Raw genomic sequence first — 17,461 nt, 5'->3', positions numbered from 1 at the left:
AAATATGGCAGGTCTAAGTCTGTCTTTGTTTTCTGTTGCAGAGGGGTATGACCCAGGGGGAAGTGTTTATATTCTTTGTTCTAAGTTCAAAGTGTGTGTGTCTGTAAAAATGTTTTAACCATGTTTAGATAGAAATATGTTATAGTTTAACAGGGAAATAGTTAATCTATACAGAATTAGAGACTCAGGCAAATATGCAACTATTCATATAAGGACTTTGATAATGCACCATAGAGTTTATTTGCCTTAAGCAATTGTTCAGATATGTATTTACAGTACCTTCAATTCTGGGCAAACTTCTTTAAGAAAGAGGGTTTACAACAGCATTTGAAAAAAATATATATATATATATGTATAATTTTTTTTTCCAGGATGTGAAACATGTTGCTGACTCATAAAATGAGTGGCTGAAAGGGAAAGGAAAGGAGTGCATCATTTACTAGAATAAAAACATGGGAAATACAACCACCAAATTCCGCAAAGCACTTATAAATGGAGATGAAAATCAGGCCTGCCAAATATATGAAAGCAACCCTCAACTAAAAGACTCTCTCGATCCAAATACTTCTTATGGGGAGCTGTATCAGCACAATACTCCATTACATTATGCTGCTAGGCATGGAATGAACCAAATACTAGGGTGAGTATTACCATGTGATTTGTTAACATATTTAATAGTCGCTCTAGGAAATGGAAGAAGTTTAGATAAGGTTTATAAATCTTATTTTGTGCGGTAGGTCATTGGTGAACATTTTAATTTGTATTTATTGTATATAAATTTTAAAATATCCAGATTATAAGAAGTGGACAAAACAACCTCTTGTAACAAATGTATATAATAAAGAACGTGCACTTTTTAACTTGGGAAATGTTTCATTTTAATTGATCTTTAATGGGCTTTTTTTCTTACATTAATTTCAAGCATAAAAGTCTATTAGAATAAAAACAGCTTGCTTCCTGAGGTGTCTTATAGTACAATCCTTTAAAAAGAAGGGCTTTTCTACGCACTTCAAGATTTATTTTTTAGAAGTCCTTGTAACTCCGTACCCAATATGCTATCACCTTTATCTAAAATGTTCTCTTATTGCTAATAATTCATTTGTACTTTTAAGCATGCCTTCTGAAGTTGAATTTGTTTCACTTGAACAGTTGTCAGTTGCTCTTTATGCCAGAGGTGACTAGTTTAGCAAGAGCCTTTGTGATTCAGACTATGGTTGAATTTCTGAAATAGGCCTTTTCATAGAAAGCCTTGTGATATTTGCTGTCTAACTCCTTCTGTCTCCGCTGACAAAGTATTCTCTCTTTTTTTGTTGTTGTTGATTAACAAATCAGGCTTCAGAAAATTGTGTAAGATGTTTCTTTGGTGTGGGAAACTGATCAGTGTGGCAAGTACTGTAGTATACAAATATGCATGTCTCATTGGGCAAGGTTCTTTTTCAGATCATCTTTGTATCTCTTCTTCTGTCTGGCTTTTGAATTTTTTGCCTATTAAAATTCACTATCCAATATTTTCTTTGGGAGCTCGGTTAAGATGTTATGAACATAGTTTAAATGCTGGTTGTGGAACCTCTTTCCAAATTGCATGAACAAGATAATAAACAATGTAAAAATGTAATACTATACTGATACATTCTGCTAGGAGTATCAGCTAATTTTACTGCAGATGGAGCAAATACATGCACATGTTCTTATAAAGTTCAGAGAATTTCAGTTTTTGCATTTGTGTAATGATAAACACAGTATCCTAGCAATTACTCCTATGGGAATTCTGCACCTCTGAACAATGCAGAACTTGGGCAGAATTACTGTTCCGTACAGAATTTCATTTCCACCCTGCACCCAGCAGAATTGGCACTGTAGATCTACTGGACCCAGCAGAGCCTGGCGCTTACCAGCTCGCGGTGTACCTGTGTGGGAGGTACGGGCAGGCTGCAGTTCCCCACATTCCCTGAATGAAGGTAGCAGTGTGTGGGCTGGCCATGCAGTGAGTGGAGCACCCATCCCTGCGAGTATGGAGGTCCTGCAGCTCTGCACACTCTGGTTGCCAGGCCTGATCCTCATCCTCTTTGGGACGTGAGTGGGCATGGGAGATCTGGCTGTCCTGGCTCTGGCAAAGGATGAGAAAGGGCAGGATCATACCGTGTCCCCCAGTGGGACAGTAATGAAGCTGTGCTGAGTGGAGCCTGCAGCTGGGCTCTAGGGGACAGGGAGTTGTGGGGGTCTGAGCCCGGGGGCACCTCACAGCTGGGCTCTGGGAGGAGGAGGTGGCGGTGGCGGTGTCTGGGCTGGGAGTGCTCTGCGCAGCCCCCTCCAGCAGCTCCCAAGTGCTCCCTCCAAGTATACACACCCCTCCAGCTTCAAGAATCAACTAAAAGACCAGAGAGGCAGAGTTTTCCCCCAGGATGTGCCCCGCTGGCACGTGTGACGCACCCAGACAGAGGCGCCCAACAAAAGCATAACAGAGAAACAGGAACAGAGTTGTCATAGGGATTTCTTTAGCTCTCTAATCCTGGGGAATCATTTTTGTTGTCTGTATTGTTAGATATACTTGCTGTCAGGTACTTTGGAAATAAATTACCAAAATTATTGAAACTGGAGTGATTATATATTGTTATTTTGACAAATAAAATATGCAGAATTTTGCCAAATTCTAAAATATTGTGCACAGAATTTTTAGTTTGCTGCTGCAGAATTCCCCCAGAAGTATAGCAGTGGACAAAATATGAGTATTTGTGTGTAATTTGTAATAAGCAATTATAAGGTCATAAGTACATGGCAATTGGTATTTAAAAGAGAGGTTTTTGATGGGTAGCAACAAACCCATGAATTATAAGATTATATTAAGCTTTGTTGGAGCAGCAAAATCCACTCCAATAAAGAGTCACTCTGGCATTATGAAAAGCATTGTGTATGAATCTGACACCTTTTATGAGCATTCAATTTACTTAAAAATTAAAGTGAATATTAAAAACATTGTTCAAGCTATGCTGTCAAACATTTGATTATTCAAACCTGGCTTCTGGATAAGTTGAAGGTCATATAAGTTTTGAGTGAAATGTTGATCCTGGGAAGTTTACCACTGAACTATAGCTTAATGTTGCAGAACTCAAATGGTTTTATTTTGTAATTTTTATTGTGGAAGAGCCCCAGTCATGCACACAAGCTCTATACAAAGACATAACAAAAAGACAGTCCCAGCCCCAAAGAGCTTACAGTCCATTCTTTAAGATAATGGGATCAGCTCTACCAATTAATTTGAGTCCTTTGAATAGCTGAAGGCTTCACCTACCCCCCATAAAACTTAAAATAATTTTGGGTTGCACTCCTGTTACTGTTGTCCTCCTGATATATCTGTTTTAATTCAGATAATCATTTGTTTCTTAAATAAGAGCTTTTAAATTTGATTTATAGACTTTCGTTATGTCAAACAGACAAAAATATAGATCAACAAATATAACTATTATCCAAAACAAGGTTGTCTCTTGACTGTTGCAGGGGATTTCAGGTAAATTGAGATTTGAATGCAAGGACAACCCACCATTTGGTGCACAAAGTCAGTCAACCCATCAGAGTGCAGAAGTAGAACCTTTAGTAGTCCCTCTACTTTAAAAGGTTACTCTTTGACTTTGTTCATAAGAACTTTATCCATTGAAGTGCCTAAGTTTCCCCCATGGTGGCCAGCACAACAATGCACTGCTCAGTTGGTAGTACCTAAACTAATTTTTTTTTTGTAAAATTCTCACTGTTGCAGTAGAACAGGTCCTGCACCACTGGTGCTAGCATTGGTGTGAGTCCTAGTGTAGTCAGGCACAGGCATTTCAATCACCTTGTCTTCTACACCTGCTCTGAGCATGATTAGACAACATGGTACATCTACACTGTAGCTGTGGGTCCAATTTTGAGTGGCTAGCCCAAGCCTCTGTTGGCACAGCAATATTCACAACACTATTTTTAGTGTGCTAGCTCAAGCCCCACTAGCACATGTCTGTCTACTCAGTCTGGAAGTCTCATTCCTGGCTGCAGTTTAGACATAACCAAAGTGTTTAAAATACCAGTGACCATTCTGCAGAAGCATTCCCCTGAATGTTAATACCAGAGCAATAGCAACAGGAGAAGAATTCCCAACAACCGTGAGTGTAGACAAAATTTTGCTAAATCAGTAAACCTTGGAGATACTAGTCAGTAATCTTTAATTGTGAGCGTCTCTTCTACAAATTTTTAAGTTTCCTCTCAGCGTCAGGAGACTTCAGAATTTGCAGAAGAGTCACCTGAATTATTTGAAGGCCTTGGGTGTCCCATGAGATCATCAGATAATTGAGAGAATGAGGGCATAGCAAGATTTTGGTGTCCCCAACTGCCAGAATGATTCCCTGGAGCTGTAGGCAACTGGGCATAACTTAGAACAACCCTAAAACTGCTTTGAAGTTGTATTGGCAGACCAACCCAGTGTCAGGACAGGCCATGGTTGGGGGCATGAGTGTGGCCTAAAGATAGTTTATACTACTTTTCAGAGTTTTGCTGAGTGCAACTCTGGCTCATAGACTTTTGACCATATAGATTGCTCTGTTTTTAAATTCTTTCACACTAAGTTATGTTGATGTATGAAGCAAAAAAAAGAGAGAGAGAACTTAGCTTGCTCTAAGGAAACTTTCTTCTTTTTGCAGTTAGTAGTAGAAGTAGGTATTATTTTATTTAAAAAAAAATACTATAAATCAGTTATTTGAAGAGTTATGAAGATAAGTGTTCAAATTTTAGACTTTGATTTGTTTCTTGTCCCCTTGTTAAGGGACCAATAGGTTGTTCTTCCCCATACTCATAGAATGCATAAAGAATTACTGCTGCACTAGAAATTCTGTCGTCACTGCTTTGGCAGCAAGTTGAAAGGAAAATTGAAGACACATCTATACATACTGTTCACTGTTTTTTTTGTTTTTGCCAGATAGTCAGAAAAAAAAAATCATTTCTTTGTTTTATTTTATTCATTTTCATGTTTTATTTAAAAAAAAAAAAAAAAAAAGTACCCTATTATAGTACCAACCTGATGATAATTGGAGATGTGTGGAATAAATACATTGCAGGGACCCACTACATTTCTATAATTCTTTTATTCTATAAAATGTCATAGCCATTTTTGAATGTACGTCTATGAAGGTAAGTCTCCTTTGCCACTTTCATACTCTTAAAAGCTTAGATTTCTTTCCTGGAAAAGGTTGTTTAGAGTAGGCTTAAAAAAACCAAAAAGCCCTCCTGGTACTGCTACTCAATGTGGTATTTAATATATATGGACAGTATAGTACATTGTAAAATATGTTTTTCTTTAAAAGGAGCTAATAGGTAAAAAAGTAATCTCTCCTCAAGCAAGGGTCCAGAGGCTTGTCCCTGAGTTTATTCCTTTTGTTCCTATCTGAAATAGGATTAGAATTTAAAGGTCAGTTTGCCATGCCTAAATCAGTTGACAGTGATTGTGCTGAACCTCACCATTTGTAGATCTCTAAAAGAAGGTGAGTTTTCCTTAACTCTTCTAGAATATTCAGAAAATTAACCGCAAATCAAGGGATGTAGAATACCTCTGCAAATGTCATAAAGGCTTTTTCTGTTTGTGGACTGCCTAATGACCATAAAACAAGCTTCTGAGAGTCAAAATGAAAGACCTATTTATTTAGGGCCCAGATTTTCAGCCAGACTTCTTACTTTGCATATACAATGGTCTACCTGGCATTTTGTATACACCGTGAATTCTGGATGTAATACTGGTAATTAGAACATATGATTTGTGAGCATAAATTGTCAATAAGATATCTTGCTGCAAATATTTAAGCCTTCAATTCCAGAATGCAGGTGCAATTTATTTGCTGGTGCAAAATTTCTCCCATGAAAATGGAGTTCTACTGTTGAAAATCTGGCCCTTAATATGTATGAACATTTAATTTTGGTAAGAGCAAGTTGGTTGAAGTTTGAAACCATATTTTTTGCCAATATGGGTAATGCTCTGATACTGAAAATCATCTTTAAAGGGAGCGCTATATAGAAGTGTAGCCTTTTCTATCTAAAAATTAGTCTGGTTGAAAAGGAATTGGACTTAGCATATGCCTGCCTATAAAATAAATAGTAAAAAGGGAAAAAATAGTTTCCCCTCGAGTTCATTTTTATGAAGAGGTAAATACTAGAAATTGTGGAGATGAGATCATTCTCTGAACATTGAAATATGCTTTTTTCATTTAATGCTGGGAAATAATCACCAAAAATAAATGCATTTTAGGCAATTTGTATTTGTATTAAATTACTCGATATCCATACTATGTTCATAATGTGGTATATTTATGCTTTGATTAATTGCTTTTTAAAAATAGTTAGTAAGATTATACATGTCTAACTTGTGCCTCTGTTTCAGTGTATTGGCATTTCTTCTATGTATCATGTCTAAAGTTTTTCATAGAACCCCATAGTTTGTAATATCTTGTGCATATACAGTACGTCATCTTTATACTCACCTGCATTTCAAGCTTCATTGCTTGACAATTTATGTAAGAGGAGTAGTTATTGTATAACTATTAATAAACAACTGCTGAATAATGGAAAATTATTTCTGAACACTTAAGAATCCGCTAACCCATCTAGAGAACACTATACTCAGCTACCAGAATACCAGGGGCGGGCTCCCTTCTCCAGGCAAGCGCAGCAAAACAGCATTAAGTATTTCAATGAGTAGAACATATTAACATTGATCAATCAAATTCAGAGACCAGGCTCAGTATTTGTAAAATGAGCAAAACCATGGCACTTATAAAGACATCGAAATGGAGAAGTTGGTCTGGATATGAAATGGATCAACAAAATTAATATGTTCTAGAAGAATTACTGTTGAACCAGTGGGTCATATTAGGAATTGTATGGCATTAAAATGCTCCACAGTGAAAGGTTGGCTTAGCAATATTCACAGACTATACTGTATTTTTAAAAATAAATAAGCAGTCAATTATTTAAGTTTCTCAAGCAATATTAAAATTTCAAACATGACAAGCATCTGGATTCTCCACTCTATTAAGGCCACTTTGCACTGTATAAGTGGCAGCAAATAGTCTTAAAGGCTTAAAAAGAAAACCAAAATATTTTTAAAAAAACTTAAATTCCAGATTTTCAAAGCAGCCTCTAAATTCTTCTGTTTAATCTAAAATCTCAAGGACCCAAATAAAAGTAGCTTCATTTTCAGAGATCTTGATCACCTTCAACTCCGATTGGATGTTGATAGTATTGAATGGAGTTCTGAAGTTGCATGCTTCTGAACCAGATGAAACTTGACACTGATTACTGGCTTTATACAGTTGAATGAAACTTGTACATAACTTATAACTTGTATAACTTAACTTATAACTTGTACATAACTTGTATAACTTAACTGCTATGCATAAACTAAACTGAAACTTGAATCTGATTATGTAGTTAAATGATTTGGGAATACCTTTAACAATGCATTCAATTCATTTATTTTATTTTTCTTTATTGCCATGTAAGAGCATATGCAGTCTGTGTAAACTGTAATGTTCAATTAGTGGCATGGAGTTACGTTTTTTAAAGTAGTAATTTGATGCCTTTGAGTAGTATACATATAAGTTACTTAAAGATTTGGCCGAGCTGCGCTTGAATGTTGAGGGGAGGTGAATCTGCAGGGAGCCAGTTGCAGCTCCTCGATTCAGAGCCACCTAGCCCATTTGCAAGTTAGGGCTGCATAGGGCAGCCCTAATTTTAGGCCACTGGCATCCTCAGGGAGTTTATACTAGAGGAGGACCATACATAGTGGAGCTTCACTCCACCATATCGCCTTCCTGTCCTACACACATGCTGTCCTCAGAATGCCCTGACGCACCTGTCATTCTGTCTGGAATGGCACACCAGCATTATAACCAGAAGTAGGAACTTTAGGGCAGACTGTCAGAAGCAGGACAGACAATCCAAACTGGTGGTATGGTCTATAATTAGATTTCACCAACCCAGTACCAAATGTGAACTCCCAAAGTACAACAATAGTCTTATAATGGAGTCTGAGACAGTCCACTTAGACACTCCAGTCTGTCTTGCCACCCAGGCAAGCTGGATTGTGATAAATGGTCACTTGCCAAAAATCACAAATATTCCAGGTTACTCCCAGTCCCAAAAGACCAGTCACTCACCCAGGTTGAATTGCATTCTAGGTCTCACACCAAAGACAACACTGGTAGCTAATTCTATAGTAAACTAAAGGTTTATTAGTTAAGAAAAGAAATGAGTTATTGAGAGATTAAAGCAGGTAAAATATGTACAGGTGAGTCACAGTCCATAATTCCAAATAGTAACAATTGTTGTGGAAAAGATCACACAGCTTCTCTTTTAGGGTTGGATCAAGCAGAACTTTAATTGTGACATACACACAGGCAGCTATAGCTATAGGTCCCTATGCTGATTTCTGGAACTTCACCTTGGTACAAAATACAGATAGCTTATGTAGGTTTTTAAAGATTCCTTTTTACATTTTGATCGTATAGTGGAGTTCCTGATACTTAACAGGTCATTTACCGCACCTGGGGTACTTATAACACACAGTGGGGGTCTCACGGTGCCAGCATGTCCCAATGATTCTTTGGTGCCAGTGAGTCCTTGCTATCTATTTGACAGGGTATGGCTGGGTGCAGCTACAAAGGTAGTTAACATCTTACAACATAGATCAACGACTTTTGCATTTCTATTGTAGTTCTAAGACATCCTGTCTGAATTTAGCATTTCTATCACAGTTTCAGTCTAAGGCATCTTGTTTACTATCACAGTTTCCAGTCTAAGGCATCCTGTCTGAATTTTTGATTCCACACAGTGATGTAGTAATCTGCCAGTTTCCCAAAAGTCTCTCAGGTCTACCTGGAATGTTCTTGTTCAGTTATTCTGCCCTGTTAGAATCCAGACAGTCCAGAGATGAAGGATCTTTTCCTGAGTCCATACTTATTATTTTTTCTCATAGAAAACAAGCTGACAGGGTCGCTACCCATGTGGGCTCACTCTTTGATGGGCAGAGAGAGAGAGAGGAGTGCATTTAGAGTCTTTGATCTCTGATCATCAGGCACAATGACCACTTGCCTACAAATGCACAGAAATTAGCATTTTCCTGTTAAAGTTCTTCATTTGAATTACACCAGACTTCTTTCTTGTTTGACGAGTTATTTAGTTACAGAGGTGTACACAATATAAGTGATTGCCTTTACTTATCTGTATCCTGCTATAATGTAATAGCAATGCATGTAACATGCCGTTAGTTTTCATGATGTTTAAACACCAGATACCTTCTTGTACATTTAACAATCACTTTGATTTATACTAATACACAAGTGAATCGGTCTGGCTTCCAGCTGTGAGTCTGACCATTCTCAGCTGACCACCTGGACTTTGGCATGAGCTGGCACCTGGTCTTGACAGCATAACAGCACCCTTTTATGCCACGAGTGGAGAATTCTTCTGCCATCTCCAGCCACTCTAAGACCACTTTGCAATATGGCCTTGTTTCAGGGGTTAATATTGCTTGAAAAAACTAAATTAATTGACAGTCTCAGAAACAACCTCTCGAAGAAGCCCACTTTTATTTCTGCATCCTTATCTATTCATGTCTCTTCTTTTTCTCCTCTTCCAAGTGGAGGAGAAACTAAGCAGGACTTATATTTGATAAATAATTCTGAATTTTTGCCATGACTGTTGATCTTATTTTTATTTTGAGATGACTCAGTGAGTGTGTGTTTAAGATGTTTAAATTGCTTATATTTTTGTATTCCTGTCTGGAATGTAAACCTCTGAGTTAACATTTAAACAAAGGAACATATTAAAATCAATAAATAAAATTTAGAAAACACTTCTAGGATACTTAGTTACATTAGCGTTAAATTTTGAAATCAATATGTTTCTGTTTTGTTTGGTCTGCAGCCAGGTGCAGTGATTGCCCTCCCAAAAATGTAAGCTTTCCCATTTATTTTAGTGGAGTGTTTATTTAGTCAGAGTAAGCAAGTTTCTCCAAAACACTTACTTCAAGTTACCAAAACTTTGTTATGAAACTCAGTGGTCTAAAATGCAAACAGCCTGAGTCTCATTTGTTCTTTCCAGTAAATCAACATAAAATTGTGTAAATTAGGGTTTGGAGATTTTTTTTCTGGACATTTTTTTCTATTAAGTTAAAGGGACTGAAGAAGTAAAAATGTGACTAAAAACTGTCCAGGAAAATTTTGAGCAAATTCTTATTAGATTCATGTGGAAGGCATTTCATTCTTGTGGAAGGCATTTGGGGATATGGCTCTGTTGAAGGATGAGTAGTGTTTGTGGAAGCTGAGATGAGGATATTCAAGGGTTTTTTTAGGTTTGTTTTTGTTTTAGACTGGCTTCTTTTATGTGGAGAAAGGTTATTACCTGGCTATTAAGTGTCTTTATAGGATTGTATTGTTGTTATTTACCAAGATTGCTTTAGCCTGGGAACAATGCTCTTTTGTTTTTTATATTGAAATGTATATACTATATACAAATCTATAAATAAAATAAATATAAGAAAATTAAATATATAAGTATGAGTGCAAATTTTGAGAACACCAATTGTCCCACAAGTGATGGTCACACTTAGGAAAGGTTACCTTGCTGCAATATGTCCTATTACTCAAAAGAAAAAAATGTTTTTATGCCCCATTGAATCAGAACTGCCATAGGACCCAATCTTGCAACAGCATTACTTCAGCAGGGCTCTATGCAGATGTATGCAATTGCAGAAGTGAGACCACAGCCCTTAATAGTTTAGCATATCCCAGTGGTGTACAAAATATTTTATAAAAACTTCGTGCCTATTCATAGGTAGCAGAAACATAAATATTTTAAATTCACATATCTACTTGTATGTTCACCATATATATAAAAGTAATTCTCACCCCTCTCCTGTATATTAAACTGTTAATGTAATGTATATATACTTGTATTAATTGTTTCCTAGGTGGGGGTAAATTATTTTCTGCATCTTAAACTTTCACAGCTATAACTAGATAGGCTGAGTACACTGTTTTATAGAGAATATAAACGCTTTGAGTCAAGATACCTTTTGGAAAGTCCAAAATATCTGTATAAAACTAAGGAAAAATAGGGCACAGAAATAAAGCAAGAGGAAACCTTTAGGTAATAAAGATAGAGGTGCATACCTCCCATGTGAACCATGTTTTGAGCTGACAGCCTGTTGATCCATGGGGAACAGAGGAGCTCTCTAAAATCTATCAACTGTTTAGTATGTACTAATCGCTAGTTGTTTAACAGATGTATTTTGTGACCCTGAGGATATATTTGGCAGAGATCAGTTGGGTTCACAATAGAAAAACATGGGGGAAATACTTGAGACCCCACTTTCCTCCATCTGTGAGAAAGAAACACTTATCTAGGAATACTAAAAATGTAAGACTGTGCACCCCTGCTTCAGGAGCAACTTGGGGGTAGTGAAGTTACAGTCTGTACACCAGCCAACAGAGAGGAGGATGGTGGTTTTGGGAAGACATTAAATATCAGGCCTACATAGGAGAAAAGATGCCTCAGGCTTTAACCTGGGATGCCATTTAAATTTTTAAATATGCTGAAATATTGTAAGCATAGCTGCAGAAATTTTTAATAATTCCCTGTCTGATAAAAAATGTAACTTTTTTTTTATGTTTATGAACTGGTTAAAAGTTATTTTATGGCTAAACTTCAGAGTTAAATGTCCTATGGAGATAACTTAAGGGTATTTCATTTACTGAAGTAACTGATCCCTTTTATGAATAATAACAATTAGTAATTTTAGCAATAGTTGAGTTACATCTAGCCAATTAACTTTATAATTCCTGATCACCCATACTTTGTTTTGCAAACAAGTGCCTGCAGGGATAATGTCTCATGATTTGACTTTGAAACATGAACACTGAGTGATCTGTAATTATAAAATCTTTATCAAACAAAGCAAAAAAAAAAAAATCAAAACAAACAGAACCACGCGCCCCCCCCCCGCCACACACACACCCACACCCCATTAGGTATTTACTCCTTGGCCATAAATTTGTTATAGCTCACTTAGTCCAAGTTTTTAACAAAGTGATCTTTGGTACTGAATTTCAAATTTGTTCAATTTTTTTAATGTTGATTTAATACAATACCTCTCCATTAGATGATGGTCCCTCGTTAGATCATCTCAAGAAATGAGCAGTAATCTTGAGATACCTACGTTTAAATATGATGAAGTTATCATCCTTTAAATCACCAAATCAAAACAAAATACAGGACATGAAATTTTTTGGAGTGTGAGAGAATTACTCACCACTTCAATTCATTTTCCCTTCAACTTTTTGATCAATTTATGAGCTGTCGAAGAAGAAAATACACTGTTGTTAATTATAAAGTTTCGTGGCTATAATGGGTTCTCTACAAGATTTTGTTTGAATATGCGTTATCATGGGTGCCAATTGGATTCACTTTTCTGAGAAATGAGTTTCTGCAACCACTTTAAAATCTTAGGAATTGGTTTATTTATTTATTTATTTATTTATTTTTAAATGAGCAAATGAACATGGGGCCCAGGACTCTCGGTCAGTTCCCAACAACACATCCATTGGCGTTTGGGTGTGTATGCCAACATCCTTAGGCCCCTGATTGTCACCCCATTTCAGATACATCTGAGCCACTGGGAATTGGAAAGGAGGTTCTGTTATTCCCTGAATGGGGAAGATCCTCAAGGGGTCCATCACCCTGGGAGTTTCACGGTTACTTGTGCCCCAGTGTCCTTCCATCCCTGAGGCTTTTCCCCATCCACCTCCACTGGGAAACAGCGTTTAGTTGATTCCTCTTTGGGGTCTGACAACGTCAGGATTACTCATTGGACCATCAAAGCTGGGGCTGGTTCCACCGATTATTGCCATCTGGACTCACAGCAGACTACCACTAGCTCTTCATCTGCCTATCACTGGGCAGTGTGCTGGTTTCTGGCCAGTTTTATGGCAATAAAAATGTATCAGCTCCCTGGGTTCCTTTTTTGAGCCTGTTAAGGTTTACCTCCCACCCATGCCTGCGTTTCGTTCATTCTCCCTTCCGGAGAGGTTCCCCTTCTCCCTTCTTAAGGGGTCTTGATTGGGGATCAACTTTGTGCCAATATCACTTTTTTCCCCCCTCAAATCCAGGCTAAATATCTTCATGTTGGTTGCCCCATTTCCTAGCTCTGGTCACATTTCTGGGATCTTGTCTGTTAACCATGATTTCATATTGGGGTGTTAGAGTTCATAGAATTGTTATAAACCCATTACATCAGAGGCCTTTTTGACTATTGTAACCTCCCCCAACCAGTTCCCCACTTTCTTATGGAAGCCCTAATTTGAGCTGAAACCTCAGCATAAGTCATGTCCCCTTTTTCTGAACACTCTGAAACCTGTTTCTGTACACTTCAAGGATCAGTTTAAACTTTTGCAGCAAAGCTTGTTTATATAACCCATAAAGTTTATAATTCTCTGTCCATAAGGTTGAAAATGTCTAAGGTCTTTGCCCACGGCAATAGTGAAGCCAGACACAGGACCACGTGCCCCAACTTGTTAACTCGCACCCCATTTCAAAAGCATGTAGAAACACATTCATGTCATCCCCTTCTCTAAAGTGAGGAAATAATTTGGCATGTGTGTCCCACTGGGGCAGGTACAGGAGGTCCAGCTTCACCTACTGGATTAGGGTTTTGCTGGTGCAGTTTCTCCATTTTGGGCTGATATAGACATTCCCTTTCTTCCTCTCTCTTCTCATGCTGGTGCTGGTTCTACATCTTTTCTCTCTTGTACTGACACACTCTCTCCCAGTTTGCAAGCAGTTGGATTTCCAGATACACACTCTCTCTCTCCAGTTGTAGTTTCTCCTGCTCTGTCGATGTATCCACAATGCCTGTTGCAGTGGTGCCTTCAATTGCAGTGGAATGTGGATACTGTCACTGTCAGCTTCTTTGCGGCCTTCCACAGTCAGTCTAAGATTTCCCCTGCTTCCTGGTCCCTTTACCCAGTGGGCTAGATGTTCCCTACAAATCTGGACCATCCTTCCTTTTCTGGACATGAGAATACAGCAAGTCTATAAGCTGTGTCTTTGTCCACTTTTCAGGGTTGAGTCTCCTATCTCCACTTAGCTCAACTAACGTTTCTTCGGGCTTGTTCATAACTCATTTTCCCCAGTTGTTTTTTTGCTAATCTTTTCCTGAAAAGACTATTGAGGCTTTTCACTGTGGTTTTCCCTTCTACAGTACTTGCTTCACTGCTATTGGTGCACATTGGAATTTACACTGTCATAGATCCCACACCCATTGCCACCATATGTATATTATTACCGCTATAGCAGGGGTGGCCAACCAGTCAGAGACTAAAAGCCAAAAAATAGCTATAGATACCGCAAAGAGCCATATTTACCTTTTGTGTGTGTGTGTGTATATATATCTGTACAGTATAAACATACACATACATACTGGACGCACATACATTGAAACAATAATTTACAATAAGACAAAATAATCAAAATGTTTATTGTAATGTATGTTGTGATTTTTGACTCAGTGGGACTTTTGGCAATCCTTGCTTTCAACGATCCTTTTAAAGTCTGGCTTGTATTTGGTTGAGGTCACTCGAAGTAATTCTCTCACGTGTGTGTCAGTTAGAACAGATCGATGCTTAGATTTCACGTGTCAGTGTTGAGAAAACCGATTCACAAAGGTCAGTTGACCCAAACATTGACAGTAGTCTGAGCGCAGCCTGTTTGACATTGGGATATTTCTCCATCTGTACAGTTCTCCAGAACTCAAGGGTTCCTTCCTTTAGAAAAGACTTAAGTTTGTCGTCCTCAGAAAGTTCAGTCATCTCAATCTGAGACGTTGCTTCATCCATTTCTTTAAGTGTCTTCCCCAGTCTGTCATAGTCTCCTTTGATGCATTCCAGTGAGAATCCAGCAGTACCATTTTATTCCCACATGAAGGACAATTGGTGTATTCTTTCCTACTCCCATTAGGATCCTTTTCAGCATCAGGTCCACATCCCATATTTTAGCTTCCAGCAGATAGCACACCCTTCTGTTCTCTGGATCAGCTCTGGTGACAGGCCTGTCTGTTCTTCTTAGTAGGGAGTCCTCAGTCACAGACATGCTTCTTCCTGGTGTTGTTTCTGAGCTCTTACATAGCAACAGCAACTAGTAACACTTTTTATCATCTCCAGTTGGCTAGAAGACTCTGTCCCATTCTTGCGGACAAGACCTGACCTCATTTTTTCATGCCTCTTTCACCTCTTGGCTGGATTAGAGTAATGTGATATATCTGGGAGTGAAACTTGCAGCACTTAGGAAACTCCAGCTAATATAAAACACTGCAGCATGTCCCGTCAATAACATAGGCTACTATGAACTCATCCAACCCATCCTCCACTCTCTACATTGGCTTCCATAGAACTTCAAATCAGTTTAAGGTCTTGGTCCTTTATCTTCAAAGTGCTCCATTGCCTGGGCCCAGGATAGCTAAAAGACTGTCAGCTTGACAACTTTGCTCCTCTGCCACAATGGAGCTCTTAGCAATAAGAGTAAAGCTCATATGTGCCAGAGAGAACTTTCTTGGGGGGGGCAGTTGGAGCCTGTCACATGAATTCCCCCCCAAATACAGCACTCCCCCAGTAAAGCGGAGAGAATAGAAACTGATAAAATACAGGTACAAACTGAAGAGAAACAGTCAAGTGAAAGAATCCCAGTCAGTTACATCACAGGAAGGCAGACAATTAAATATAGACAAATTTTGTAAATGTTTGTCAACAAATGCTAGAAGTCTAAATACTAAGATGGGTGAACTTGAGTGCATCATATTAATGAGATTATGAATATAAATAGCATCACAGAAAGTGGGTGGAACAATGATAATCAATGAGACAGGGAGATACCAGGATACAAAATATATAGGAATGACAGAATACGTCATGCTCGTAGGAGTATGGCATTATACATGAAAGAAAGCATAGAATCAAATATAGTAAACTTAAATGAATAAAACTGTACAATAAAATCTGTATGGATAGAAATTCCATGCTTGAATAATAAGAGTATAGCGGTAGGAATATACTAATGACCGCCTGACTAGGATGGTGACAATGATTGTGAAATGCTCAGGGAGATTAGAGGCTACAAAAACAGAAAACCCGCTAACAATGGGGGATTTCAACAATCCCCATATTGACTAGGTGCATGTCACCTCAGGGCAGGATGAAGAGAGAGAAATTCTAGACATCATTAATGACTGCTTCTTGGAGCAGTTAGTCATGGAACCCACAAGGGGAGAGGAAATTCTTGAATTAGTCCTAAGTGGAGCACAGGATCTGGTTCAAGAGGTGTATATAGCCGAACTGCTCGATAATAGCAACCATAATGTTGCTGTTTTACATCCCTGTGGGGGAAAATACCAAAGAAACCTTCCACAGAACTTCAAAAAGGGTAACTACACAAAAATGAGGAAGCTAGTTAAACAGAAATTAAAAGGAACAGTCATAAGAGTGAAATGCCTGTAAGCTGCATGGGAACTATTTTAAAACACCATGCAAGAGTCTGAGTCTAAATTTATATCCCAAATCATAAAATACTGTAAGAGGACCAAAAAAAAAAAAAAATGCCACAATGGTTAAACAACAAAGTGAAAGAGGCGGTTAGAAATAAAAAGGCATCCTTTAAAAATTGGAGGTCAAATCCTACTGAAGAAAGTAGAAAGGAGCATAAACTCTGGCAAGTGAAGGGTAAAAATATAATTAGGCAGGCTTTAAAAAAAAAAAAAACTAACAAAAGACACAAAAACTAACAGCAATATTTTTTTTAGTACATCAGAAGCGGGAAGCCTGCTAAACAATCAGTGAGGCCACTGGACAATCAAGTTGTTAAAGGTACACTCACAGAAGATATGTGGAGAAGCTAAAATAATTCTTTGCATTAGTCTTCACTGCAGAAGATGTGAGGGAGATTCCCAGTCCTAAGCCATTCGTTTTTTGGTAACAACTCTGAGGAACTAGCTCAGATTGAAGGGTCAATAGAGGAAGTTTCGGAACAAATTGATACAGTAGTAATTCACCAGGATCAAATGGTATTCAACCAAGAGTTCTGAAGGAACTCAGATATGAAATTGCAGAACTACTCATGGTGGTATGTGACCTATAGCTTAAATCAGCCTCTGTATCAGATGATTGATGGATACTAATGTAACACCTATTTTAAAAAAGGGCTCTACAGGTGATCCTGGCACGTACAGGCCAGCAAGTCTAACTTCACTACCAAGTTGAAACTATTGTAAACCAACAGAATTATCAGACACATAGACGAACACGATTTGCTGGAGAAAAGTCAACTCAGCATTTGTAAAAGAAAATCATGCCTCACCAATCTATTAGAATTCTTTGAGGGGGTCAACAAACGTGGACAAGGTGAT

At 38.0% G+C, this 17,461-nt stretch overlaps 1 protein-coding gene across 3 annotated transcripts in view; it reads left to right on the top strand.

Annotated features, from left to right (window-relative positions):
• ANKIB1 (ankyrin repeat and IBR domain containing 1) overlaps window positions 1-17,461 on the top strand; it is a 172,436-nt gene that overhangs the window by 42,609 nt on the left and 112,366 nt on the right. For all 3 annotated transcript variants that reach the window (XM_067562209.1, XM_067562210.1, XM_067562207.1), the window contains exon 2: window positions 372-640. In XM_067562209.1, the coding sequence (XP_067418310.1) occupies window positions 453-640 (188 nt within the window). In that variant the 5' untranslated portion in view covers window positions 372-452. The remainder of the gene's footprint in view (window positions 1-371; window positions 641-17,461) is intronic.

The sequence above is a fragment of the Emydura macquarii genome, unplaced genomic scaffold (genome assembly GCF_026122565.2).
Source record: "Emydura macquarii macquarii isolate MOO-44397 ecotype Brisbane River unplaced genomic scaffold, CSIRO-AGI_Emac_v2 contig_2422, whole genome shotgun sequence".
NCBI lineage: Eukaryota > Metazoa > Chordata > Testudines > Chelidae > Emydura > Emydura macquarii.
This window is presented reverse-complemented; position numbering and strand designations above follow the sequence as displayed.